Below are 26,940 nucleotides of genomic sequence, written 5' to 3' on the forward strand. Positions count from 1 at the left end.
AAATGGAGATTATCCATTTGCAGAAGATTGTCATTGTTTTAAGCTTATTTTGGGACATTGGACTCCAGTGATCTTTTCGGAATGGTGCAGAATTCAGCATCTTGAAGTGTCAACACTCTCTCCTGAATACAATTTCTTAATAGAATGGGATGGCTCTGCTCCATGCCATTTTATTAAATGGAATTAATTGTATTAAATTTTCCAATTTTTTTTATTAGAAAAACTTGGTAAATATGTGTAAAACCAGTTTTAAAGGCATTTAAGCGCTGTAATTATTGGGGAAAGGATTTGGAAAGCTCTTTCTTAAACTTGGTCCAACAAATAGTAGTTAATTAAATGGAGTTTGCTGTTTCCGAAGTAAATGAAGTAAATGTTCATTAAAGAGCAAAACTGAAACAGTTGTTCTCTGGTAAGAGCTCTGCAACCCCCACAGAAGGGAGTCTGAGATAATTTTGCCATACAGTTTACACTTTAGAGAAAGCAGCTGTCATATTAGGCTTCTTCTGGCATTAGCCTCATTTTGAAGCTTCTATGAAGATATGACCTCTTTGCAAAGTTATATGCCATGGACCTGAATGGAGAGGTGGATTCTCTTGCTTTGACTGCTGGATAAAAGATAACAGAATACCCTTCTAGCTTGGCAGCTTTGCAGTCTGCTGCGGCAAGGCAGAAAGACACACTGGCTGGGCAGACATGCTGTTCCTCTTCATGCAAGTCTTTCTCTAGGATTAGGACGCTTGCTTTTGGATAATATTCTCCTGAAATGGATTTTGCTACCCTTGATTGTATTGAGCAACAAAGACTAAAATGTGTCCTTAAATCAAAACCATGATTGTCAAGCTCTGTGGGCACGAGTTAAGGGTGGTGCTGAGTTGCTGGTCTTTATGGCCTTGTCTGGGTGATGGTAAGGGGGGGGGGGGTGTCAAATATTTGCTTTAGCAATTTAAGACACGTCAGTGGAGATAGGACAGGACAAGGAAGCTGTGGTTCTCCCTGGTCAGCTAACATATTCAAATACAACTTGCCCTGCCTATCTGGTTTAAAACACACCTTTTGTCCTAGTCTAGACAAGTCAAATGACACTGTCTGCTTGGCCCAACCTAACAGAAAATCCTCTGGTAAGCAGAGCAGTCTGGGCTGCTGTTAAGGTGATGTTTTCATCCCAAAGGAAATAGGTTAAAATCCTTGGCAGGCAGGGGCTGTAACCCTCTGGTTTCCCAGGGTTCTGCAAGACTGTTTGTAGGATTCAACAAGATACACTGAATGTGCCATGCCATTCTCAGTCCTGAGTTCAGGTGACTGAAATGATTCCTCTTGGTGAGGCTTAGGGGTGTTTTTCTGAGTGAGAGAGATGAAGAAAAGAAAATATTTTGCTAGAGTATCAGAGCAGGAGGCACGTGTGTATGGGTGTGCTCGTGGCAGGGGAGCAAACTGCAAAATGTTAGAAGGTGTTCATCAAGTCCTGGTGTTTCCTTATTGTAGAAGATGAGGAGGAAGAACGCTCCTTAAAGTTCAAACAAAAAAGCATAGCAGCTGTGTTATGAGCAAAGGGCAGGGAGCAGAACACCCTCAGTCTCTTTTTATTGCAATATTGTAAAAGTAGAGTCACTTCATCAGGACTTCTGTGATGCAGGTATGAGATTTTGTGCATCCCAAAGCCAGGTGCTCTAGGTCTGGCAGTCGGTTTGGAGCTACGGCTTTAGGTAGCCCAGCACAGACTGTTTTGTCATGGCCAAAAATAAGTGATGCTCGATCTGCCTAGCCGTGCCTTTCTTTGTAAACCACAGGGCAAACATCCGACTCCTTTTTGTTCCCCCAGTAGTTAGTATGAAAATGATCCAACCTAAATGATGCTATGGTTCTGTGATTGCAGACATGTCTCTGGACCGGTGCAGCAGCCTGCACTGCCTTGACGGTGGTACCAACCTCCCTTCAGGGGTGCATCCCCAGCAGCAGCAAAGTGCCGGGGTGGGCACTTGGGAGCTTCTGCCTGGCTTCCTTGTGGTCCTTTAATCCTGCCATTGTAGTGCTGTTGTGTAAATACAGCCTCTTGCCCCCAGAGCTCTCTGTTCTGGCCCGGCTCTGCTAAGCAGCAGCAAAGGTAAGGCTGTCTGGCAGCCCTCGGATCAGTATGTGAGCAGCTAATTTACAGGGTGGGCCATTACCCTTCCAGATACTGTCAAATGAACAACTTTAGATCACAGGGTTAGTTGTTCAAAGTCAGATGAAAAGACACCCGGCATTGTTTTCCCCAATACTGCTTTTTCATGTAAAGCCCCAAGCGGTGGGGGGGTAGGGGGGGGGAGCACCTCATTGTTTACTTGCAGCAGAATAAACAATACTTAATCCACTGATTGTGTGAGAGGGGCTCCTGCTTGGGAGAGTATCTCTTGATTATGTAAAATCCTAAATCGTGCATCTTTGTCTCCTAATTACGGTAAGAACTGCTCTGCTCTTTGGAGCAATAATAGCGCCCTTTGTCCCACTGACAATGGGCTGTGGCACTGCATCTCCTTCATGGCATTACCCCCTCTGGTCAGTCTCTGTCCCTTTGAAGCCCTGGGACCTGCACCCTAATTAGTGACATGAGCTGGTCCCAGCAAGGTTGTCTGCAGTCCCTGTTAGCAGTGGGAGGTGGCCCAGGGGTGCTCTCTGACCTCCCTTGCCTCTCTACCTGGATTATTTAAAGACGAAGTCTTGTTTCCCTGCAGCTGGGGCCTCAGGGCACTGTCTATTTTGGTGAGTTTGTATCTGAGTGTTGATATAATTAGCAGAGCGCTGAAATGCTGTGCAGCCAATAGGGAAAATGAGAAACCTCGTGGAGCGGGGTAACTTCTCTGGAAACTTCTGTGGCGGAGGGTTGCTGTCAAACATGGTAATGTGCTTGTAAAGGTCGCCTGACAGACAGCTCTGAGCAACATCAGCAGTGCAAGCAAAGGAGACATGAGGATTTCCTGGGGAGAAACCTCTCGAGGCGCTATGTGAGGGTTCTCCTCTTTCCTTTGGCAAGTACGATGGAATAGACTTAAAGTAAAATGTGTGGCTTTTAAAAAAGTACATGCACTATAACATTCCTCTGTTAGTTTTCATCGCAACCAGAGCATACCCTTTATATTTCCTCTCCTTCTCCTCCAGGAGGCTTCTTACAGTACTTTGTACCAACAGCTAAAGTTTTTTTAATTTTTCCTTCCTCACAGCAGCAAGGAGATATTTATGCTGCCTCTCATGCCCGTGCGTCTTCCTAAGCAGAGGAGGAGGGAGGTGGTGATGGTGTTGCAGTTACCTCCTTTCTTACAGACATATTTCAACATCAGTTCTCAGTGAGGATAGTTGTGCAGTCTGAACATGGTAAAGGCCTGGATCTTAATGAGTGTTACGGGAACTTTCTGATCACATTTGGTTCAGTGTGGCATTTCCCTCAGTTACAGGATTTGTGTCTGCTGATTTTTATAGGAGACAAGAAATAAATAGACATAGCAGAGCGTGAAAGACACTGACTGCCTCAGTCACTGAGCTGACCTGGTGACCAGAACCAGTAGATGCCTGTTGCCATGAATGGATTCAGGGTAGATTAAGTTTTTGACCTTTTACAGAGCATGTCCAAACAGTGATATAATATATTAAGCTTTGAAACTTGCCAAATCCCAGGCATATTTTCACAAGGACAGCAAAAGCAGTTCTCTTGCCCCAGGGTAATGTGCTTCTGTAGAACTTCCAAACAAAGAAAACCAAAAGCCATTCACAGTCTACCTTGTTCTTCAAAACAGCCTACCCAAGTTTTGCTGAAACTTGTAAAGTCAAATTGGCTAGAGGTTGAACGCCACCATGGAAAGCTGTTGTTTTGAACAGTTTGATCGGTAACAAGCATAGTAAAAGAAGAGCTCAGGTCCTGGAATGGAAAGTGTCAGGACACCCCGACCATTGGTGTCTGTTGTCAGCTGCCTCCAGTTTTGCCAGGGTAACCACTGTAAGCTCTTGTTTCTGAAAACACTCCCAGGTGGAAGATGCTATGGTTGTGGCTTGGTGTTACCTGGCTTCACTCAGAAGGAGTGGACAACTTAAATGCACTAGGAATGGTCTCCTGGACTCTGGGGGTAAATTGTTTCACAAGGTGTCATGTGCAGCTTGCAAGTCAGTCGGGCTGGTCACCAGGTTTCCCCCTTTTCCAGCACATGCCCGTTCTTCAGTGCATGGTGTTAGGTGGTGGGATGCTGCAAGGCACCTGGACCTACGTCCCAATCTTAAATCATTTTAGCCAATGCACCTGAGCAGCCCTGTTTAAGTCAAGACAAAAGGAAGTGGGTTTTGAGTCAAAATGATTCCAGCTACCTAGAATGTTACATGTTTATTGCCCAGTTACTGTTCTTGAGGGCAGCTCTGTACATTGGCTTTGGGGAGATAAAATAGCCAAGAAAATAAATTAATGCAAATTTAGAGTGTACAGAGATTATTTCAGTCATTAGCACCAGTAGAAAAGACTAGTACAAGACTAAGTTGCATACAGAGCAGCAATGTGCCTGAGTAAAAGTACGTTGTACAGGATGTAAAAGAAAAAACACCAGAAAAAGCCCCTTAAGTTTCATTCCTGTTTTTGCCAATGCCTACTCGAGCAACTTCAGGAATTCACTTTCTATTTTTTCTCTCCTTATATAGTAGGGAATAAGCCTGCTGACTTCGTTTTTGTGAAGCATGTAGCTTTCTACACGTGGTCAGCCTTTTGTGGGAAGAGGGTGTTAGGGACATTGCAAACTTAGAAGAATGAATGTGTTGGAAAACTAAATGTTGTTTGCAATTTATATTACTTGTGAGACAAAACTACAGGTTCGTGGTGGGAAGTTTTCTCCTAGTAGTTGACACTACTGTTACTGGAAGCAACTTGAAGCATGAATGACGAGTAGTCTTCATGCAGCATTGTGAAATTTCATACTACTTTTCCATCTCTGTCACAACCGTTGGTGTGCACATAGATAAGCTCATTCCTTGTTAGCACTTCAAAATATGAAATGTTGTGCTTTTTTAATGCAGCTGGATAATTCTGAGGTGGTTGTATCCTACACGATCATTGAGTACAAAGAGAGAGATGGAGAGCACTCCAGCATAGACATGTTCATGGACCTACTTGACCTTTGGTTTTGGCACACTATACTTTGGCCCTGATACTTCCCTTCTTAGTCATTGTTTGAGATTGTACTAGCAAGGATAGTTTAGGTAGGAACTGCTGCTAGAGTTACTGAGTACTAAGAGAGTCGATGCTACAAGACTGGTTATAGCCAAGTATGGAGGCGCACAAGGGTCAGTTGTGTGGCATTGCTGATTCGGCTGACTCTCCTGCTCTGCTCTGCTCTGCAAGTTGCTCGCTCAGTGTCTTGATAGGAACTAGGAACTGAATCCTGGTCTCTGTTGGCAGCAATTTCAGTGCAGGAGCAATTCCATGAGCCAGCTGGTGATGGTGAAATGCAGCTCTGGTAAACGCTAAGACCAAAAATACGCTGTGGTACAATGCAACTCTTAGTGTTGATAAGGCAGGGGAGAGGATATGCAAGCAAGCTGGTGAATGCATCCTTTTACTGAGCAAATGGAGAAGTAAAATCAGTGGGTTGAGCATCTGTCTTTGTACGCTGGCTTGCAAAAGCAAACCAGAACTGTGTTTTAAGTGCTTTCTGAAGTTTCTGTTCAGAAAAGAGATGGGAAACATCTGAAGAGCAGCACGAGTCTAACACTGGCCTAGAAGTGGTCACCTCACATCAGGGAGCTCATTGTGCGAGGAGACTGGGAATCCGGAGCAGCCGGGTAAAAGTATCAGATAGTGAATGGATGCAGGGAGTGATACCCTCATGTGAAACTGTGTGGTGTGTCACATGGTGTTGAATATCTTAGCTCGGTTGCAAGAATAGAAAGTGGGTAAAATGCAAAGAGGACTGTAGAGGAAAGCTTGTAAAAGGGAATACAGGAGGGAAAGAGGTCTGAGCTAAAATAGGTTATTAGCATGCCTGCCTGATCCTGATGACTGGGGTTTGTTTATATGCAGGCTCTCTCAACGTGCTGGCTGCTGCTTATTGTGTTAGTAGTCAGTCGGCATGCTCAGCATAGCTTACCTGCAAATGTAGATAAGGGCAAGGGTGTTCAGTCCAGATTCGGCTGCACCTATTTGCAAGCTCTGTTGTCATCAGTGGATGGTTATAGGATAGACAAGCACCTGTAGATGTATTTCTTCTTATGTTACTTGTGAAAAATTTTGGTGCTTTTTAACATGGTACACACAGATTTTTTATTTTTTTTAACTCTTGCTACTAATTTTAAAACTACACAAGTACTTGGCATCCATATTTGAAAGATGTCTTAGAAGGCAGGAATAGCTTTCCTTTTCTTACCTCGAAAGAATACCAGAAGGTCCACTTGAGTTTGTGTGCACAAACAATGACTTTTATTCTGGATGCTGTGCAGCTTCCAGTTTTGGTAGCTGTAGAGGACTGCACTGGTCATGCTTTTTTTTTTGACCAGGTATGCTTGCCCTAATTATTAAACTCTTCATTGTTATTTATGTTGATCTTCAGTACAGCTCTTGCTCCGTGATTCTGTCCAGCCAATTTCTTGACACTTCTGGTTTTTAAAACTTTGACCTTTATTAAGTAAAAAGGTCATTATGAGAAAATGAACTACTTTGTCTGTGCAAGTGTCTGCAGGCCATCTCCCATTTTCCCTTTATTTGTTCTTAGTTGCATGTTAATTCTGTTGAAGTAAATGGTAGAGTAAGCTACTGTTCCACTGGGGCAGAGGTATTTATATCTGGCACTGTTGAAGTGTTGCTGGTACATACAATTCATTACAGTGTTGGGAAGAAGTGAAATCTTTTTTCCTGATCTTTCTTTGCTCACACACAAAGAAAGTTAAAAGATGGCACAGGATGGCTCATGCCTTTTTATTAAACCTTATAGCAGTTAACTTCATTTGAGTTGGTCTGATTGTGGGAGTCATGATACGCCGGTATGGACACTGGCTCCATGGCATGCCGACAAGTTTCTGAAGCACAACATCACCCCAGTTTATATCGAATCTGCCCTGGCTCCCACACGGTACTTTTCTCGCCTGGACCACAGCGCGGCTGTAGGAATGCACATAGCATTGTGTGTCCCTCTATTAATAGAAGGGCTGGTGCAGTGGTTTCAGCCTTCGCTGCACCCAAGGGTGGCTTCTTTGAGGGAGAGGATTAAAGGGAGCGACAGGACACATTGGTAACAAAGTCGGACAGCCAGTGGGGAGGTGGGAGGGAGGAAGAGTTAAAAGAAAAGTCCTGCCTTTGCTGCGGACGTGAAGCAGCATGCATTGAACTTCTGGTGAGCTGTGTCCGTCCCTGTACGCACTGGGAAAGGGGAGGGAAGTCTCTCCAGCCCGTTGTGCCTGGCAGGGAGTTGGCTCCCAGTGCCGCGGTGCTGCTTGCAGTTTCAGCGCTGACCCATAGCACTGGGCAAGGTGGAGGTGGGAGAGCAGCCAGTGCTTTGGGGTCAGACACACTGTGATGCTGTGGGGGAAGGAGGCAGGAACAGTCATCTCAGGACAGCGGGAGGACCCACAGAGATCCCCAGGAGGGAGGCGGGAGCAGCATTCAAAGCGCTGCTGCTTTTCCATCACTCATCTGTAGCAATTGGGAGAGATTAGTGCAGCTGTGGATGTTATTTCCCAGGGCCCTGGGTGTGGAGGCCAGGAAGGGTTTTTCATCCAAAAGGAGATGAGTATCTGGACCTGGGTGGGGTTGCACAGGAGCAGAAACCAATTTGCTCTCTCTCATTTCCCTCCCTTCGCCTTGCCCCAAAAGAAGTGAGAGAGAAGCGAAGGAATCCTTTCCTGAAGGGGAGTGTGTCTGTAAGGTGCTGGTTTTTCTTTCATAGATGGCGAAAGCCCTTATGTTTAGGACCATCCTTTCTCCTATCTCCCTCTCCTTGTCGGCCTCCTCTACAGCGCACGTTACCAGTGCGGAGGCTGGGAGCCTGCTCCCATCCCTGGTGTGGACATGAGTCAACGGCAGGGAATCGCCCATCTTTCTCTTCTGCCCAGTTGTCTTATTTTTAGGTCAGCATAGGATTTTCGTTGCTCTTAAGGAGAGCCGCATTAATTCTGCAGATATTGTGAGATGGAAAGGAGAATAATAAGGACAAAGGTAGAAATTTATGTACTTGGCTGTATTAGGGATTTCAGTGGGAGGAGTTAGATGACTTAATAACATAACTGTGTATTAATGACTTCTCTCAGGATATGTTCAATTCTTGTTTTGTTTTCCTTGCTCCTGTTTGTGGCAGTTGTTAAAGAGCACAGACAGGAAAGGAACAAAATGGTACCAGCCTTTTTATTTTAGATAAGGCCTAGAAATTAACACTGGTTTTATTTATCGACATCCACAACTTGGGCAACATAGTGTTAGTGAGCTGCATGGGTGAAGTCTTCAGGTTTTGGTCTACTCTTTTGTGCTTTCAGAAGTGTAAGTAGAAGAATGCTAAGTGTCACTTTCCTACCACCAGTCTCAGGTAATGCAGAGCATAGTGTTTATTTAATTTCTTGGTAACAGAATGATGAATATAAATATTTGGCATCTGCATCTTGACTACTGAAATACAAAATTTAGAAGGATTGAATGTTTGACTGCATTACCCTTAATGAAAATCAAGACTGATTAATTTTGCTTAAAATTTGGCTCTGCATTTCCTTTCTAAAATGTCTTTCCTTTTCTTAAAGAAAAAAGCTATTTCCATTGCTGACAGATTGGAATTGGCTCAGAGTGTAATGCAAAGCAACAGGCATCGCTTATGTAAACTTCTCTTACATAGGTGCTGCTTGTCATAAGTATAGCAAATCCTGGCTTGCTTCTTGAACAAGCTGCACAAAGCATTGACTATTTCTTAAAGCCTGTTAAAATGCTTTTATATCCTAATTAGCATTACAGTTTTCAAGAATACTAACTAATTTTAGTAGAAAGCTTTTTAATGGTGTGTTTTTACACAGAGACCTTGTCTGCCTTTTAAAAAAAATGCAAAAGGTGCACTGGTGTAGTAATAATTAAACAGACTTGCCTGGTGTGATATGTGACCTGAGCTCTAAGGTCAGCCTGGTCATTGCACTGTTGTCACATGATTATATTTCAGTTCTGCTCTTGGGTTTTAGCAGTTCTGTTTTCTCACCTGCTTGCTTTGTACACCTCTGCCCGTGAGCCAGAGCCCTAGTATTACGTGTGCATTGTACAGGTATGAATGACTCCAAAACATAAAGGCAATTGAGAATGAAGCTTGTTTTAAAGCGGTCTTAACTGCTAAAAGCAGTTTTTTTCCTTTTTACTTATAATTGAGTCTCTGTGCTTGGAACTGAACAGCTTTCTTCTCTCTGCTCTGTAATCATATTTATAGAAAAATGGAAAACTGTGGCCAAGACTAGCAATCACATGATAACACAGCAGCTTTTATTTGCTACATCTGGAAACTTACCTTGCAAGTAGAGTGCTTTTATCTTCACTCAGGTGTTGAGCCATTGCTCTGCCTGTTCTGCTAACAACCTCAGAACCTGTTCCCATCTCTGTTCTCTGCAGCCATACCATCCGTGTTTGACTTGGCATTACACATGAGCAGACTTGTGAAATTGTAAGGGGGGGGGGGGGGTTGGTGTTTTGTTTTGTTTTTTTTAAAGTTCATCATGAGGAAAGTATTACCATATGTTTCAGATGCTTTATTTGATGTGCTGGACTTTTCAGACTTTCCACAATTATTTAACTTTATGTTTTTTTAAAGCAATTTAACTAAGGTTTAAAAAAGTTCATATCACCTAGGATTCCTTTCTCTTGTCCTTCTTAGACTGTGGTTTTGGATTTAAAAGTACTGTAGCATTGACACTACCTAAAGATGGAGAATAGTACTGATGACAAAACAGAGAAATGAATTGTTAGGCTTCCTTAAAAAAAAGTAATGCTTCCAGTTAATGCATTGTTAGGCATGGCAGCTAACTCCATTTTAAATTAACACAAGCCTGCCTTAGTCAATGCAGCATGATGCTTGCCTTAACTAGTTAGGTTTTGAAGCTTAGTACCTGTTAGTTTTTCTTGGAGGTGGTACGCATCCCTATCTGCATCTGCATTGCTAATTGTATTCAAAGCTCAAGGCATGTCATTTGGGAGAAACTCTGGACTCCCCACTTGAGGTGAGGGAGGGGGAACTCAACAAACACACACACACACGAAAAAAAACGTTGTGCATACGCTTGGGCAAATGGGCCGTGTATTTTAAATAGCTTGCATCCGTAGCGAAGACTGACAAGCCCAAGTGAGGTCTGCAGAGCGTGAGAGACCTCCCAAGCTGGCGGCGCGGTGGCACCCCTCAGCATCAGGAGCGGCTTTACAATGACCTCCCTTGTCCTTGGCCAGCGGCGTGGGCGCAAGGTGCCAGCGCAGGCGCCGGAGCCCGCCGGGCCGCCTGCTCGCCCGAGGTGCCTGCCCTGCAGAGGCAGCTCCACGCGTCGCTCGGGGAGGGCTTTTCTCGGGCAGTTTTTGTTCCAGCTCTCCACGCTGTGGCCGCCGCTACAGGTGTGCCTGGACCGCGGAGGAAGGGAGGGCATCCACGGGTCCTCCTGTGCTCCAGCTCCTGTGTGATCCTGTAAACTGTGACACCAGGGGAGGGTGCTGAGCCAGGGCGCGGTGCGTTTAGATGCCTTGAAGTGCCTGCATCTTGAGATGCCAGGCGTGATTTATCTGGATGTTTCTTTTTTCAGCCAGGAGCTTCTTTTTGACCAAATGGAAAAAGAGCTTAATCCTTTTCCCTGCTTCTCTTTTTGCTTGCTGCTTCTTCACTCACAGCAAGGAAAATAAAAGAGAAGACTAAGGAGGAAAGAGAAAAATACAGAGGGGGGTTTAATTCTATGCATTATAAAAGAGAGAAAGTACATATTCCTCTTCCAAGATACATTACTTTTGTTTTGGGGGAGGGGAGGCGGTTCCCTTTGCATGGAAAACACTGTTTTTAAATTGCAAATTTTTACTGTCCTGAGGCATAGTAGTTGATACAGGTGTACTGCGAAGGACTTTCACACAGGTCTCTGCTCTGAAAGATTTACTCTCAAGTGCAGCTTTTGATGGGAGCCCTAAATAAACCAGTGCTTAAAATCAGCGTGTCGCACAGCCAGTGGAGGTGAGGGAGCGTAAGATGGACGAAGCTCACCTCCCCGCTGTGTGGGGGGGCTGGCTGCTTGCCTGGGGGGGCTGGCTGCTTGCCCAGGAGCGCTGGCTCCTGCTCAGCCCAAATCCTGAGGGTACCGTGGCAGGCGCCAGCTCTTCCAGTAGATCTGTGGTCCCATCAATGGTAACTGTGCCTGCCCTGTCACTCATGAGGGGATACAGCTGCTGCATTGTGTTGCTGGTCCAGGGGGGGACAGGCACATTGGGGACCCCAGAGCTGGCTCGGGACACCCTGAGGAGGGGGTCTGCATCCCTCTGCAGAGCAGCTGGGCCCACAGACCACCAGCGATGCTCCGGTGGTGCAGGAGCATTGCCTGCAAGCCCTTGTTGTCTGTATGCTGACGTACCAGGAGGAGTGTGCCAGGAGCACTGCTTGCTTTCACGCGAAGCGTTTTCATCACCTCTAAAAAAGAATTTATTTCAGTAGTCTGCAAGTTCTTCAGGTGACTGCTCTAACTCTTTAATGCCCTCCTTCCCCCAGCGGTTTTAGTGGTTGCGTGTTTTTGTTTTTGCTGAAGATGAAAGCTTTGCATCATGGAATAGGTGCTGCCAAGTGAGCTGGAGGAGAGCCGTAGATCCTGATGCTGCAGGAGTGCTACGTGTTGGCATTCCCCCACCATCACCAGAGATTGTCGTCACATTTAGCAGACCTCTTTAAGTAAACGTTTGCTTTATAAATGGCATTGGTTCGGTATTCAATGGGGTGCAGGGACTATGTTGGCTATAATTATAAAGGTAGGATGCAAGTGAATTGGCAGAGGAGATAAAACAGATTAAACCTCCAGTGCATAATATTTATGTCCCAGACTTCTGGGTACCGTGATAACAAAGGCCGTGTTACATATACTTCACACTTGCTTCTTTCACCACTCATAGACTATGCGTCGAAGTTGCTTTGTGGGTGACTTGGTTATCTCTTCATTTTCAGGGAATAAAAAAGGTCTCTGGAAGTTTATGTAGTGGTAAAAAGAACAACAATGGGAGTTTGTTAGGGACAGGACAGGGAGGGGGTGGTTTCAGGATTTTGTCAGAAGTCATTTCTAATTGCGGGATGTTTTTTTAATGAGTAGGCACATGTCCTTTTCCTTGATACGGAGGGCGAAGACAGTATGGGGAGAACTAAGGCAAGGGAAGACATGTGAAAAACTCCTAGTGCATATAATACTCTCCCTGACAAAAATCTGACTGCTTCACGTTCACTGGTGTTTGCTTCTGTGAAACCCATGCTTTGGTTGCAAGCTGGAACTGTAACCACAAGAAACCATGTTGAGTGAAACTGTATGTCACTTGCTGAACGCAGAGTGGACGTGACCTGTCACGCTTCAGAGCTCAAACACCAGATATTTAAAAGGCAGTGGGCTTGTTTGTTGACATGTTGGCCAAATGTTGCTGCATAGTCCTTACTGCCTGCAGCGTAGCTGCATTTCCGATACCTTTGATTGTTTAATGCAAGTCTGCTTTATGTGAGAAACTTTTGTTTAGCTGAATTTGAGATTTGAGAACTTAAGAAAAACAAGAAATCATAGCAATAAAGTGTGGGTAGGAAAAGACGTTGTTTCTGCGTTTTTCTTTGGGGCACACTGGCTGTGAAGGGGGTGTATGAGTGTCAGGAATGTTGACCCTGTTTCAGGTCTCCCTCCTCTGACCCTCTTCCCCTTCAAGGAGCACTAGTTTTCCTTCTAAAACAGTATATTTCTCATAACAGCTTTGAGAAAAATCAGTGAAAGTTTATGGAAAGGCAACACGAAGGAAATTCATACATGGGTATTTGAGTGGTGTGCAGTAGTATGTTTTAAGCAGTAGTTAAAAAAGGTGCTATTTATACATTTGCAGCTGCTTGCTACTTAAGTCTGATTTAGCCTCTCCTTGTCACTGTTTGTTTTTTTTTTAATTTCTTTTATTTTAATAGTACTTATTAATAAAAACAAAATCATGTAAAACCATTGAAATATTTTATGTTGGACAATGGGAAGGTTGTCAGAAGGCTGTGGTCTCAGCTGCCACTTTGCCGTCTGCCCATGTGGGACGCTCAGTTCTCATACGCTATGTTCTTTAAACTTCCAGTGAACTTAACAGCCAGAAACTGGTAGAAAGTGACTGTGATTGAAATGGCCTTTCTGTGGTGATAGGTTTTTGACATGCTGTGGCTTTGTTTTGCATTTAGCACGTTCTTAGTATCATGGGGTGAGAGGAAGGAGGCTGTCCTAATGCAAGAAGAATGCTAGTTCTTAAGCTTACAGCAGTCAGTAAGTCATTTCTATTTTATTCCTTTCCTTTCCAGGTGTGACATCTGTTGTATTACCTTTCGTACTCATCGAGGCTTACTGCGCCATAATGCAGTTATCCACAAGCAGCTTCCCAGAGATCCCATGGGAAAGCCTTTCATTCAGAACAACCCTTCGATTCCGGCAGGCTTCCACGACTTGGGATTCACGGACTTCTCCTGTAGGAAGTTCCCCCGCATTTCTCAGGTACTCTCTGTTCTTCATAGCTTAAGGTACCAGCTGATACAGTCCATGTCTTCTGAATTCATTGACAGACTTGTCCTTGATGAGGCAGAGACTGGGTGTAGAATATTTTGTGGGAAGCACATTACCACTGTCTGTGTAGGCTTCAAATACTTTCTTCCATGCCTTTTTCTTTTTTCATCTAAAGAATATTTGGGTTGTTTTATTTCAGCATTCCAGTGGATAACTATTGGTGTAAAGATCTATAAAAATATTTTAAAGGAAAATTTCGGTGGTACTAGATCCTTGCCCCTTCCAGCCTGCCCATTAGTTCTCTTCTCCCCAAAACCATCCCACATTTAAAATCAATAGGGAGGACACATTGTAAGCAAGACATTATTTAGTTTACTGTAATAAGGAGGTAGTTGTGGTGTGAAAGATGGTTTTCATGAAAACCTTTGCAAAGTCACCTTACTTACTCCCAGGCACCTTTCCACTACGTTTGTCACGTGAGTTCTGAAGGTTTTGCACCTTTGAGGGACAGTGGCTGGGGAAAGGCAGGGAGGTAGTCTGTAAATATTTTCTCAGAGCCATAAAGCTTTCTATTGGATGGTATTATTCCTCCCTCTGTCAAACCTTGCCTGCCTTAGTTAGTTTGGGTCTGGATGAAGCTGCTTATCTATTTAAAAAAAAAAAAGAAATCAATCAAAGCACAGTCCACCAGGACCATGCTTATTCAGTATGTCCACTTTTCTTATTCTGCTTGGATTAAAGCATTGATTTCCAGCTCTTCTGGCTGTAAGACGGTAGACCTGAAATTTGCTGCTGGTCCAGGGGTGCATGTAGGTCATTCTGTAACTCTAGTAGAGTTTTGGTGTAAAAGTTACAAAATGAGGAGAAGAGAGAACTTTTTAAACAACTTGGTTTTATTTCTTTTGTAATTATGGAGACATTTAAAGTTATTAAGGGATTTAAATGTTGGGACTTTTCCTTTTGTAATAGTTTTGCTTGCACTGTGAGTCAAGACCTGTGAAGTATCTGAACAGAGTGTGTAGAGTATATAAAGATCTTGCCAGCCCTCTACTTAATTTATCGCTTGCCCTCTTCTTTGATGTGGAACCTTTGCAACATGTAAGCTGTCTGGGTAGCATTTAAATACAGCATTTGGATTCATGATCGTTTTCAGGGACAGGTATAAAATCCATTTGTGAGCTTAGTATTTTTCTTGGGAGAATAAATGTAATCAGAGTTCACTAACCAAAAGCCTTTCTGCTTTGGGCTCTGTGTTTCATTGATTTGTTTTTGGGGGATATTATTTTGGTTGGTTTATGTTGTTTTGCCTTCCTGGATGCCTTCCCCCCCCCCCCCCCCCCCTAGTTTCTTTGGAGTAATAAAGCTAAAGGAGGTAGTCTTACTGCCCAGCTTACTGAAGTTTGCTGTATAGTCTACTGAGGCTCCTGTCCTGTCCATGAAGTGAGAGAGGTTTCTGGAAGGGAAGTTCAGGATGGAAAAGTATTTGAGGGTCTGAATAGCCTTCTGAAGGAGTTTGCCTTTATAGAAGGGAACTTTTGCAGAATAAGCCCCTAATTCAGATACAGCACTTAGATGACTAAAGGCTGTGGAGCAGGAATATCTCCATGCCAGGTAGATGGTGGCTGCTTTAAACTCCTTAACTTGGGCAGTGGAAGAGAGAGTGAACTGGTTTTGTTTTGCAGCAGCATGTGATGCCTTTCCAGTTTGAGATGTCCACTCTAAATATTTTTGCATGTCTTGCAGGTCTGGTGTGAAACTAATTTGCGAAGGTGCATCAGCGACTTCCATCGATTTATTTGCGAGACGTGTAACAAGGCATTCCCCATGCTTTCGGCGCTCAAACTGCACACAGAAACTCACGTGGTGGATCAGGGAAAAGACAAGCACAAGCCACAGTCCATGACCCCACCCAGTGAGAACCCAGACCAGAAAGCCTTCATGGCATCCTTGGGCCTACAGTACACCAAAGACATCAAGCCTGTCAAGCAAGAGGACAATACACAAGATGAAGTCCAAGAAATGCGGCTTAGAGCACTGAAGAGTAACCTACCTCAGGAACCCGGCAGCACCAGTCTGCTCAGCCTCTCTCCTCTGGAAGCTGCCTCTATGGGAGGGTCATTTTCAGTCCTTCCCCCTACAAAAGAAAACATAAAGCTCCTCTCGCTGCAGCCTTTCCAGAAGGGTTTTATCATCCAGCCTGACAGCAGTATTGTGGTAAAACCCATCTCCAATGAGTCTGCCATTGAGCTGGCAGACATTCAGCAGATCTTGAAGATGGCTTCTTCTGCTCCTCCTCAAATCAGTCTTCCTCCACTTTCTAAGGCACCTTCTGTCCCTGTGCAGTCAATTTTCAAGCATATGCCACCGCTGAAGCCAAAGCCTTTGGTAACGCCCCGAACAGTCGTCGCAACCTCTACACCTCCTCCTCTGATCAGTGCCCAGCAAGCCTCCCCTGGCTGCATCAGCCCAAGCCTCCCACCTCCCCCTCTGAGGTTGATCAAGAACTCGGTGGAGTCCTCCTCCAACTCTCACCTCCCCCAGCCAGGAGCCAAATCGAGTCCTTCCTCGCAGTTGCTCCTCCAACCCAAAGTAGAGCCTTTAACTCAGCACGAGATGAAGACACAGCTGGAGCAGGACAGCATCATCGAAGCTCTCCTGCCTCTGAGTATGGAAGCCAAGATCAAGCAAGAGGTCACAGAAGGAGACCTCAAAGCCATCATTGCAGGGGCAGCGAACAAGAAAGCCCCAACCATGAGGAAAGTTTTGTACCCCTGCCGTTTCTGTGACCAGGTGTTTGCTTTCTCTGGTGTCCTGAGAGCTCACATCCGTTCTCACTTGGGTATTTCCCCATACCAATGCAACATCTGTGACTACATCGCAGCTGACAAGGCAGCGCTGATCCGGCACCTGCGGACACACAGCGGGGAGAGGCCTTACATCTGTAAAATCTGCCACTACCCGTTCACAGTGAAAGCCAATTGTGAGAGGCACCTGCGAAAGAAGCACCTCAAAGTGACGAGGAAGGATATAGAGAAGAATATTGAATATGTTACCAGCAATGCCGCAGAAATGGTGGATGCCTTCTGCTCCCCAGACACTGTGTGCAAGCTGTGTGGTGAGGACCTGAAGCATTACCGGGCCCTCCGCATTCACATGAGGACACACAGTGGCTGCCAGAAGAAGAAGCCGTTTGAGTGCAAGGAGTGTGGCACAGCCTTTTCGGCCAAGAGAAATTGCATTCACCATATCCTCAAGCAGCACTTGCATGTGCAAGAAAGGGAGATTGAGAATTACATCTTAGCGGTGGACTGCAGTGCCCAGGAAAGCCAGACAGACCCTCCTTTATTGGAGGACAGCACTTACATGGACCGCAAGCCCATGACGCCTTTCCTGGAGCCACAAAACGGCTTCTTGCTTGGAACGTCATCTCACGTTCCCATCAAACTTGAACCTGCAGGCAACTTCCCGATGGATTTTGACGAGCCGTTGGATTTCTCTCAGAAGAACAAAAACCTGAGTGCTGTGCAAGTGAAGCAGGAGAACCTGTTTGGCTCTTCTCCCCTGTCCCTCTATGACTGTTCCATGGAGCCTATCGACCTGTCCATCCCCAAAGCCCTGAAGAAGGATAAAGATGATGTCCCGTGTGAAGCCAGGAATCAAGAGTTGGCTGCTTCTGGGAACAGTGATAAAGCCTATAACTGTCTGCAGTGTCCTTTGGTTTTTGGTGCCAATGGGAACTCAGAACAAAACAGGGCTGTCGGACATCCCCAGCCACTGAAAAGTTCATTGCATTTGACTGTCCCGATCATTTCCCCAGCTCTCCTTGGCAATTCTGCCTTGCTGAGACCCTTGAGGCCTAAACCACCACCGCCACCTCTCTTGCCAAAGCCTCCAGTGACTAAAGAGCTGCCACCGTTGGCTTCCATCGCACAGATCATTTCATCTGTGTCTTCTGCTCCCGCTTTGCTGAAAACGGAGGCTGCAGACGCCAGTCCCAAGGCAGTGAGCAGCTCCACTGGGTGTGACAAATCAGGGAATGCCAAAGCAAAAGTGACAATCGTGACCGCTGTTCAGAGAGACTCCAGCCTGCCCAGTGACCTGACTCAGGCGTGTGATCCAGAGCAGTCTCCCATTGCTGATGCTGGCTTGACTAAGAAAAGAGGTAGAAAGAAAGGAACGAAAAATAAGCCTAAGCTTAGCAGTGGTGTGGATCTGGAGTCAAGTGGAGAGTTTGCCAGCATAGAGAAGATGCTGGCTACCACAGACACTAATAAATTCAGCCCGTTTCTGCAGTCCACTGACAATTTCAAGGAAGACAGCGGCAGAAATGGAACAAGTGAAGATGAGAAGGAAACTGCCGAAGATAAGCTACTGAGAGGGAAGAGGAACGCTTACTCAGACTGCCTGCAAAATATCCCCTGTCCTTACTGTCCTCGAGTCTTTCCATGGGCAAATTCCCTGCAGCGGCACATGCTCACTCACACAGGTAAGAGCGCCTTGTGCTCACGGTGGGTTGTAGCCCCTGAGGATGTTCCTCAAGGAGGGGCCTCCCCATGGAGGAATCTTCCTTTCTTACCTCTCTCTGATGGCTGAATGGTATTGGTTATTGTGCAAGTGCCTAGCCGTTGCTGTTGGATAGTGGTGGTGGTAAATTTTTCAGTAATGGAATAATCTCTGTGCCTTTGCATATCAAGGGGGCAAACTGAACTGCTCAAACCCATTTGACTTCAGTGGCATAACTTAGTGTACCTGGGAAAAGACTCTGCTTTCAGGTGTTCTGTTATATTGTCTTACCTTGAAGGTGAACGTGTGTGTTAAATATTTCATTGTGCCTTACATGTTTGTTTGGCTGCTTCCAGTGGCTGTTTGTTTGCATCAGTAACGATAAAAAGATCCATAAAAATAAGAGCAAGTAAGTATAGAATTGTGGCAGGAAAATAAAATAATACAGTGTTTAGCATTTTTTTTCTTGCGGTGGCTTTTATTTGACAGATCAAAGAAGGAGGATGCAAGAAACATCATCCTGAGCATTTTGTAGTAGCTTGCCTCTAGGAAATGTTTCTTCTCGGTGCTAGACAACTAAAGGTGGGCTTATGCTCTAAGGCATGGAGATGTGTATGGAATCTTTAATATTGTGCCACTGTGTAAGTAACCTCAAACCTGGTGTAAACAAAAGGAGGAATTGGGAAGGGAGATTTATTTTAGATTTGGGGTTATTTTTCATTCTTCGCTATAAAGGGAATACTGCGTTGAATAGTGTGCTGATTTGAAGTTCACTCCTTTTTCCACCCACACTGTAATAAGGTAATTAGCAGATTCTCATCCTGCTCAGAGAGAGAGAGAACACAAAGCTCTACTTGCTGTTGCTCCCTTTTAAGTCAGTCACAGTTGCTGATATTATTTGCTTCATTGCAATCTCAACTCCTGGTGTAAGGAGTAAAAGTTAGGGATATTTTTAAGAAACATAGGGGAATTGAGTACAGCCTCATCAAAGATAACTTCATTTTTTTTGAAGGAATTGAGGTTTCCTGGAGCAACTGATTCATGTCATGAAGAGGTAAAATAGGTTAGCTAAGAGGTTTAAAGGGAATCGGAGCTGTGGAGCGGTCCCTGTTACAGTTTGCTTTGGGTGACGTGAGGACATAACTTGCAAGGTATCAGTGCAACAGTGAGGCTATTGTTTTCTGGCCCACAGAGACCAAATTATTTCATCTTATTAAGCATACAGTTTACTTTCCATGGTGAAGGAGAGCTCTTTATTCGTATCAATTGTTTTCTAACACCCTGCTCTCCAAAAAAAATATATAGTTACTGAAGAACTGTTCATGAGACAGAAAACAATAGAGAGGCTTTTCCCAGACTAAGGGGTTTGACCTGCTTATTGGTGGCAGACTTCCAAGGTAGCAGCACTGGTGTAAACCCTTAATGAAGACAGGAAAATGCACTCGGCCATGAGTTACACTGGTAAAACTTGTCGCCCCTGCCACCACCGGGCTTGGAAGGAGACACCGTCCTTTCAGAAAGCCTGTGCTGCAATCCCCATAAGGGAGGCAAGCAACTGTGGCTGTAGCAGGGCTGGATCCTCAGTGCAGATACAAGATTTTTGGTGATACTACAGCAGTGGCAATAATCAGATTGCAGTTGATGTGCTCTGGCAATGACAATACTGAGCTCTTTTCTAATATCATCAGAGCAGTGTTGAAGGAGACTTGTTGCTGGAGGACCACCCCATAGCAAGCTTTGACTGGCCTTGGGGCATCTCCTTTCAGGTGACACTAGCATTCTGTTTCTAAACTGGGAGTTGGCAGCAGCTCCCCTGTGGCAGCAGTGTAGATGAGGCTTACTGGAGGGGAGAGGGAAGGGTAAGCTAGGAAGGTAGAGGAGATTTAGGCCAGGGAGGTGGTGTCAAAGCAGGCGCTAGGATGCATCCAGGTGGAGCAAGCCCTGTGTTTTTGTGGTGAGTGTCAGGTGCTGGTGGCATGGGAGGCGTTTGGCAGCTGCGCGATAGATAACAGCAATTTGTTGGGTTTGTGTTCTGGGTGGGCGAGTTGGTTCTCTGGTGGAGACGTCTAGTGTCATAGTGCAATGCACTGTTTTTGTCCCCACCTATTGCACAGGCAGTGACTTGTTAGATAGTTCTGGTTTTTTAAAAGGAGTTAAGAAAAAATTCTATTCACTAATCTTGTTGTAAGAGAAAAGGGCAACGTTATAGTCTGGGCTTGATGACTGCTCCCTGACCTGGGGAGAGAAGGGGCACAGAGGCTGATGTGAATGGGGTAGCTGGGAGTCCTCTTGATATGCTTCCAAACTGCATGCTGCATGTCTGCACCATAGGGAATCACTGCAGGCAGGCTGGTCCATGCTCCTAGGTTTCTGTAGTATGCTGCTATCAAAAAACCAAGGCAGTCATTTGAACTAAAAAGTGGCAACTAGCTCTTCTCCATCCATTTGAAGGGAAGTTGTTGTTGGATTAATTTATGTAAGTGGTCTAAGCTAATAATGAGTGAGCATGATTGAGGAAAGGGTATATAATTTTGAGCATTTAAGTAGTATCTATATATTACCAGTTTTAAACTACTGTGTTTATACAGATGTGAAAAGATTATTGCAAGTGTGCCTTTCATGTTCAATACAATTTCAACATGGAAGACTCCTTCCATGTGGTGTCAAGATCACATTTACCTTTTGTGAAAGTGCAAAAACGCACATGCTACCAGTAACCCACATCCCTCATGCAACCAAAAGTCTCTCTCGTGAATGCTTTTGCCCTGCTTATTCTTGCCTCAACACCACCATGTGTTTTTTAGTTCAAAAGCATTTCCATGAAGAAGCATACACCTTCCTCACCAGTTTTTATTTTAATGCAAAGCTCACAAGTGGGGCACTGGGAATTTGGCATAGCTTGGTTTTATACAGTATTTAACACAGTACCTGTGTTTTGTTTGAACATGCTTGAACACTTGCTTTTAATACTTTCTTTCTCTTGATGTCTTTATTGTTTAATTTACTTGTCTATGTTCAACTCCATTTGCCTTTCTTTTTTGCTCTTCTCTCCTGCTCTTGACTTTTTTCATTCTCAGAGCAGCAAGTAAGATGTGCCCTGCAGGTGGTGCAGTTAATTTTGCTCCTTTATGGCATGTGCATCAGACTAGGTTCAATATAAAATTAAAATAATGGTCTTTTTTGACCATTAGTTTGTTTTCGATAACGTAAATCCATTTGCAAAGAATCACTTGAGGATATTTTCAGTGATACTGCCAGACCTTATTTGGCCCAAGATTATTTTTTGCAGAAAGTGAGATTTAGTGGCAGAAGAGGGTTAGGTTTTTGTTTTGTTTTGGTGTTACAATAGGAATGAACTGGACAAGAAAAGATCTATAAACAAAATAAAGCAATAAATAAATAGAATACAGTTATACCTAACCCATGCACCTGAATGTTTCCTGTTAATCAGAGGACACAAGTCATTAAAAAAAAGGACTGGAGGCATTTTTATTCTTTGCTTTTATGACTTAAGTAGAAGTGAAATTGTAGACATCTTTACTTTGCAACATTTTTCCTTACCATGGTGATTATGTGTTTCCCCTAGGACAACAGTGGCAGGAGATACCTTAATTAAGGAATGATCTTCTTACATGCCATGATTATTTAGATGACCCTTTATATTGAAAAAAGACTCCCTTCAAATGACTGGCTTCCATGAAGTGTCCAGCCTAGACAAGTCCTGCTGTGCTGCTAACCAAATTTTACAGTCAGTTCTGAGTCAATATGTAGGCACAAATGTATTTTAATCCAGGCCATGACCATTCTTACGGAAAAAGTTAATAAAAAATGAAATCACATTGCGCTTAAACTGCCTGTTTAGGTTACCTTCCAGTGAGTAAGTATATTTTATCAGAAGAGCAGTTGTCTTTAAGGGACAATACAGGAAGCAGAGGACACTGCTTTTTTGAATGATCTTTTTTGTGCCTTCAAAGGTGACGTTTTTGGAAAGCAGTCTGGTTTCCACTTGGGAATAGGACTGTAACTTCGGGTGGGAGGATTGGGGTTTGCACAGTAGAGCAGGATTTTTGTTTGGGTTTTGAGACCTCTAACTAGGACATTTGTGTGGAAAGAAGAATATCTTACCTGCTGTAAATATTGGTCTGTATGACAAATATTTGGTTGATGGGGAAGTTTTAAAGGCTGAAAATATGAGAAAATTGTGACCTGGGATGCAGGCTGAGTTTCAAGTAATTAATCCCCAGCTAATCCTGTCATTGCATGCTTGAAAAGAAATGTGGAAAGGAATTGGGTTATCATGAAGCAAAAGGATTTCTGCTCAACTTTGAAGTTCTGTTTTGTATTTGCATTGCGAATGAAGCCAAATAAAAGTGCAGAAAGTGGTGGTATTCCTAACCAGAAATTTATGGTTGACTTAGCAGGCATCTAAAAAGAAAGGGTGACTTGAAAGCCTACAAAAAGCAGTGCCTTGATGCTTCTAAAAAGTTGTGTTGACACTGGAAGAAAATTAAGAGAAAGAAACAGTGCCTGAGATGTCTATAAGATGCAGGGAATCCCTCATACAGGTTGAGATGTTAATTAGAACAGAACCAACTTGCGGAAGATTAAAGTGAGAAACGTATCCACAATGTTGTATCAAAGAGGCTGCTGGCTGGGGGGGGGGGGGGGTGTTCAGAGGTTTGGGGTGTGAGGCGGAAGGTGTGACAAGAGCTGATCTCCTTTTACAAGTGACTATCCTCAAAATCTCTTTCTTTATCACAAAGATGTCGTGCAGGTCAGCTTTCCTCATGGCACTGAATTATCCTGGCTTTTCTTTCAACTCTTCCTACGCTCAGTCCCTTCCCTTGTTCTAGTCATTGAAATGAATTACAGGCATGAAAAACTTTCTCCTGTGGGGAAGCAATTGATTGCTTATTCAACATATCAGGCTTGATTCCACTGAAGTCAATGGAAAGATGCCCCGTGACTTTGATGGAAGTTGTGTCAAATTCACACGGGTGATAGACATGTCAGGAGAGAGCCTGCTGTTGAGGAGCTTGCAGTCAGGATGTTGTAGTTGGTCACCAAGCAGTAAAGGGGGAAAAGGAAAAAAACCAAAGAAGTTTCTTACTACACATTAGAAGGACAGAAAGACATACATTTTTCCTGTGTCAGGCCAAAAGCCATTCCCCTGTCACAAATGTGTAGTTGTCTTTTCTACCAAATTTAACAGAATTTGCACAAACCTGGAGTTGCTGGCTGCTGCCTGAGGAGAAATGTGCTTATCCCCCAGTCTACGGAAGAGGGTGCTGGATCTCACAGTGGCACATGCAGTTTTTCCCAGCTGCTCAGAATAGCAAGCCCAAGTTGTGTTTGGTTGGAGTGAACGCTGCAGACCAGCAAAGCATAAGGACGTGAGAAGTGCCCTGCCACGTTAGAGCAGTGGTACGTGCAGCCAAGTACTCGTGTCTCCGATGGTAGTGGTAGGATGTGCAATTTAGGGTGAGCATATGGGCCTGGCCACTTCCTGCAGTCTGTTCCTCTTAATGCTCTATCAGCATCCACAACTGCTGCGTTAGGGTTGTGTGTTAGAGGGCACATCCCTGTCTCCTCCCTTTACTACCTGTTTATGGACCTGCTGCCTGCAAGTCTCTCCCGATTGCTTTCTGAACCCGCTGATGCTGTCTGCCTCCAACCTCATCTGGTGTCAAGCTCCAGAAGTTCACTACCTGCTGTGTAAGGAACTATTTTTTTAATCTGCTTTCAGCTGATCCTCTGCTAGTTTCAGAGAGCCCCCCTTAGTTCCAGTGTGGCAGGATTTGGTGAATTGCAGTTCTGTGTGCGCCCTCTCAGCTGCCTTCACGATTTATAAACCTCAATCGTAACACCCTCTTCTCCTTCAAAACAAGAAGCCTGAACTTTCCTGGTCTCTCCTCACAGGGCAGCTGCCCCATCGCTTGGATTAGGTTTGGTGTGTGCCATCTGCAACATGACTATCTCCTTCCTGTGGCGTAGAGACCAGAAGGACACACACCACCTGAAACAAGGGCACAGCAGGGCTTTATGCAGCAGCGAAGGGACACCCTTAGTCTTGCTCTCAATACCCTTGCTCATGGTACCCAGTGTTTCTTGGCTTTGGTTTGGCTGCTGCTGCAGGCCAAGCCAGTGATCCTGGAGAGCTGTCAGCGATGGCTCCGAGACCTCCTGCCTGAAGGAGGAGACTACCTGCCAGTACCACATTCGGCATCACATAGGCATGTTTTAGATTATTTTTCCAGAGGTGTTTCACCTTCTATTCGTCTGCATTGAAGCTCACCTGCCATGATATTGCCCTCTCTATGTTGAGAGTTTAACAGCGAAGCAGATTGTCAGATCACACAAAGCTTTGTTGTAGGCAGGTGAGTGACATTTAGTCAGAAGGGACAAACTGACACGAAACCAAGGGTGAGCACAGTCACTCAGGGTTTTTCTGTGCCGACCAAATGGGATGGATGCAAGAAGGAAGCTCAGCAGATGGTGGTACATGTCCCTTGCCTGAAAAGTGTTTGCACAGGGGAGCCATTCCTGTAAGGTGTTCACACCTCCAGGAGAGACAGGGTCACTTTGTGTCACTTGGAGCCGGTTTCACGGGAGAGTTGTTGAAGTGACAAACCTAAAAGCAGCAAGAAGTTGGCTCTGTGCGTCAGGGTAGTTAAAATTACAAATGAGTTGTTACTCTCAACCTCAGGGTAGCTGCTGATCAGATTGCACAAAAGAGTGCACAGGATTTTCCTCTTACATTTCTAAGCTCTGGTTTGTTTGGGAAAGTCTGCTGTCTTCCCAGCCTCTCTCATCCTTTCTTCTTTTAATACAGCAGGTTGCCTTGCAGTGATTCAAATGTAGTAATACAGGTCTCGGTACTAGTCTGGCATTAAAATCTGCCATGCTGGGGACATGTTACGACGTGATTTGATCTTGCCTATCACGAAGAGACTAAGTTGGCTTGTTACCATGTTAACAGCCTGTAACTTCACAGGGCTGTAGCACGGTATCTGGGGTGTCACGTGGGCTCATCCTGCCTATGCAGACAGCAGATGGCTACAGCGTGAGAGAGGAAGACTCATGTTATAACATGATCCCCTCGCAGAACAAAAGTCTGCAGAAAGGGCTCCGAAAGTGCTCAACGCTGATGATCTTCATGGCAGAATGAAACTAAAACATCCTACTTGGGTCTGTTGAAAACTTTCTTTGTAGTCAGAGGGATCCTAACACAGCTCAGCTGGTCAGTGGGGTGAGGAAGCAAGAGCTTATAAAGCCACCCAGGTGAGCACTGGTGCAGCACGTAGGATGGGTAGGACTTTGGTGGAACGTAGATGTTGTTCTTAGCAGCTGCCACTGGGCTGGTCAGAGTGGTTCGACCTGCCCCCGGCAGACAGAGCCTTGGGCCATGGTTGGATAACACAAAGCACTTCTGGGCCGTACTGGCTCAACCTGTTCCCAGCTGTTCATCCCCACAGCTGTAGCTGACCCAGCTGCCCAAAAAAATGAAAAGGGCAAGGGGAGGGACCAGCAGTCGTGAGATCAGTTCCCGGATCTGGCTGGCGGTGTGGCACTGGAAGAGCGCATTGATGCAGCTGAGGTGTGGGGTTGGCAGCATCTCCTGGGAGGCGCTGGGGATAGATGCTGTTGAAATTGGCTTTGCTGTCAAATGCTTTGTGTCTTCAGACAGCAGCTTTAGACAGCAAGGAAGGAGCCCAGATCCTATACTGCTATAGTTAGTGCGTGCACTTTATAGCACAGCTTAGTGTTTATAACTGGCTTCGCCAAGTGGTGTTTAATCATGGTCCAAAATCATTCAACAGCTTTGGACTTGCGGTCTCCCTCCATTGTCCAAGAAAAACGGATTTCAAAATCAGTGGAAGTAAATTGACAATTTGAAACTGTGGCTTAGTTTAAAATGGGGCTGTTTCTCTTTTTGTGCTGGTTTTAAAAGGTGGGTGAGTAGCATGCTTGGGGCTCACAAGCAGAGCCCATGTGAGGGCTCTATTTGGAAGTGAATAATCGTCCAGATTGCACTGTATGCCAGAAGGAAAAGGAATGAAGGGAGATGGTAGGATGGTGTTTGGTCAGCCATAAATGAAGTGAAGCTTTAAGATGAGGTGTAAGACAGGAAGTGCAATTCAATAGAGTGTCACTGGGAACAAGTTTATAGAGGGTTTCTTTTAGTCTTGTTTTACACCAAAACAAAAACAGGATGGTGGTTTTGAATGGGATTCAGGCTGTGTAAGTGATGGGGCTTGTACATGTCCTTGCTGCATGGAGAGGAGGGGAATGGTCTGAAGCACCTGACACAAACTGAGGACATCTCGCCCGGCTCACAGCGGTCAGACCGGGGGAGACGTGTACTGGCGGAGAGGCATACAATGAAATTGTGGAACAACTTGATGAATCGCCCACTTTCATCACATTAAAGCAGCCCTGCCTTTGTCTCCTTAGGGCTTTCTGAATGCTCCCTTCTTGCAACAAAATACAGTTGACGAAGGAGAGATGTGGGGTGGGAATGGGGTGAGGGATTATCTCTTACGTAATTCAGAAAGAGACTTTGCTAAGGAAAGATCCCTTTCTTAAAGAGGCTTGCCCCTAATGTGAGAGGGTCGAACACAACTGCTCTGTGCTAACTAGGCAAATATTGACAAAGTAAGTATACTCAACAGCGAATTTTCCGATTGGTGTTCAGCAGAGTTCATCTTTGCTCTAGATATCTGCCACTCTGTGATCCCTCCAGAAATCATG

The 26,940-nt window shown here is 44.8% G+C and overlaps 1 protein-coding gene across 8 annotated transcripts in view; it reads left to right on the forward strand.

Annotated features, from left to right (window-relative positions):
• The window catches only part of RREB1 (ras responsive element binding protein 1), a 127,384-nt gene that overhangs the window by 86,774 nt on the left and 13,670 nt on the right, over window positions 1-26,940 (forward strand). For all 8 annotated transcript variants that reach the window (XM_069809041.1, XM_069809046.1, XM_069809040.1 and 5 more), the window contains 2 exons: window positions 13,488-13,677; window positions 15,430-18,172. In XM_069809041.1, the coding sequence (XP_069665142.1) occupies window positions 13,488-13,677; window positions 15,430-18,172 (2,933 nt within the window). The remainder of the gene's footprint in view (window positions 1-13,487; window positions 13,678-15,429; window positions 18,173-26,940) is intronic.

The sequence above is a fragment of the Haliaeetus albicilla genome, chromosome 21, assembly GCF_947461875.1.
Source record: "Haliaeetus albicilla chromosome 21, bHalAlb1.1, whole genome shotgun sequence".
NCBI classification, from domain to species: domain Eukaryota; kingdom Metazoa; phylum Chordata; class Aves; order Accipitriformes; family Accipitridae; genus Haliaeetus; species Haliaeetus albicilla.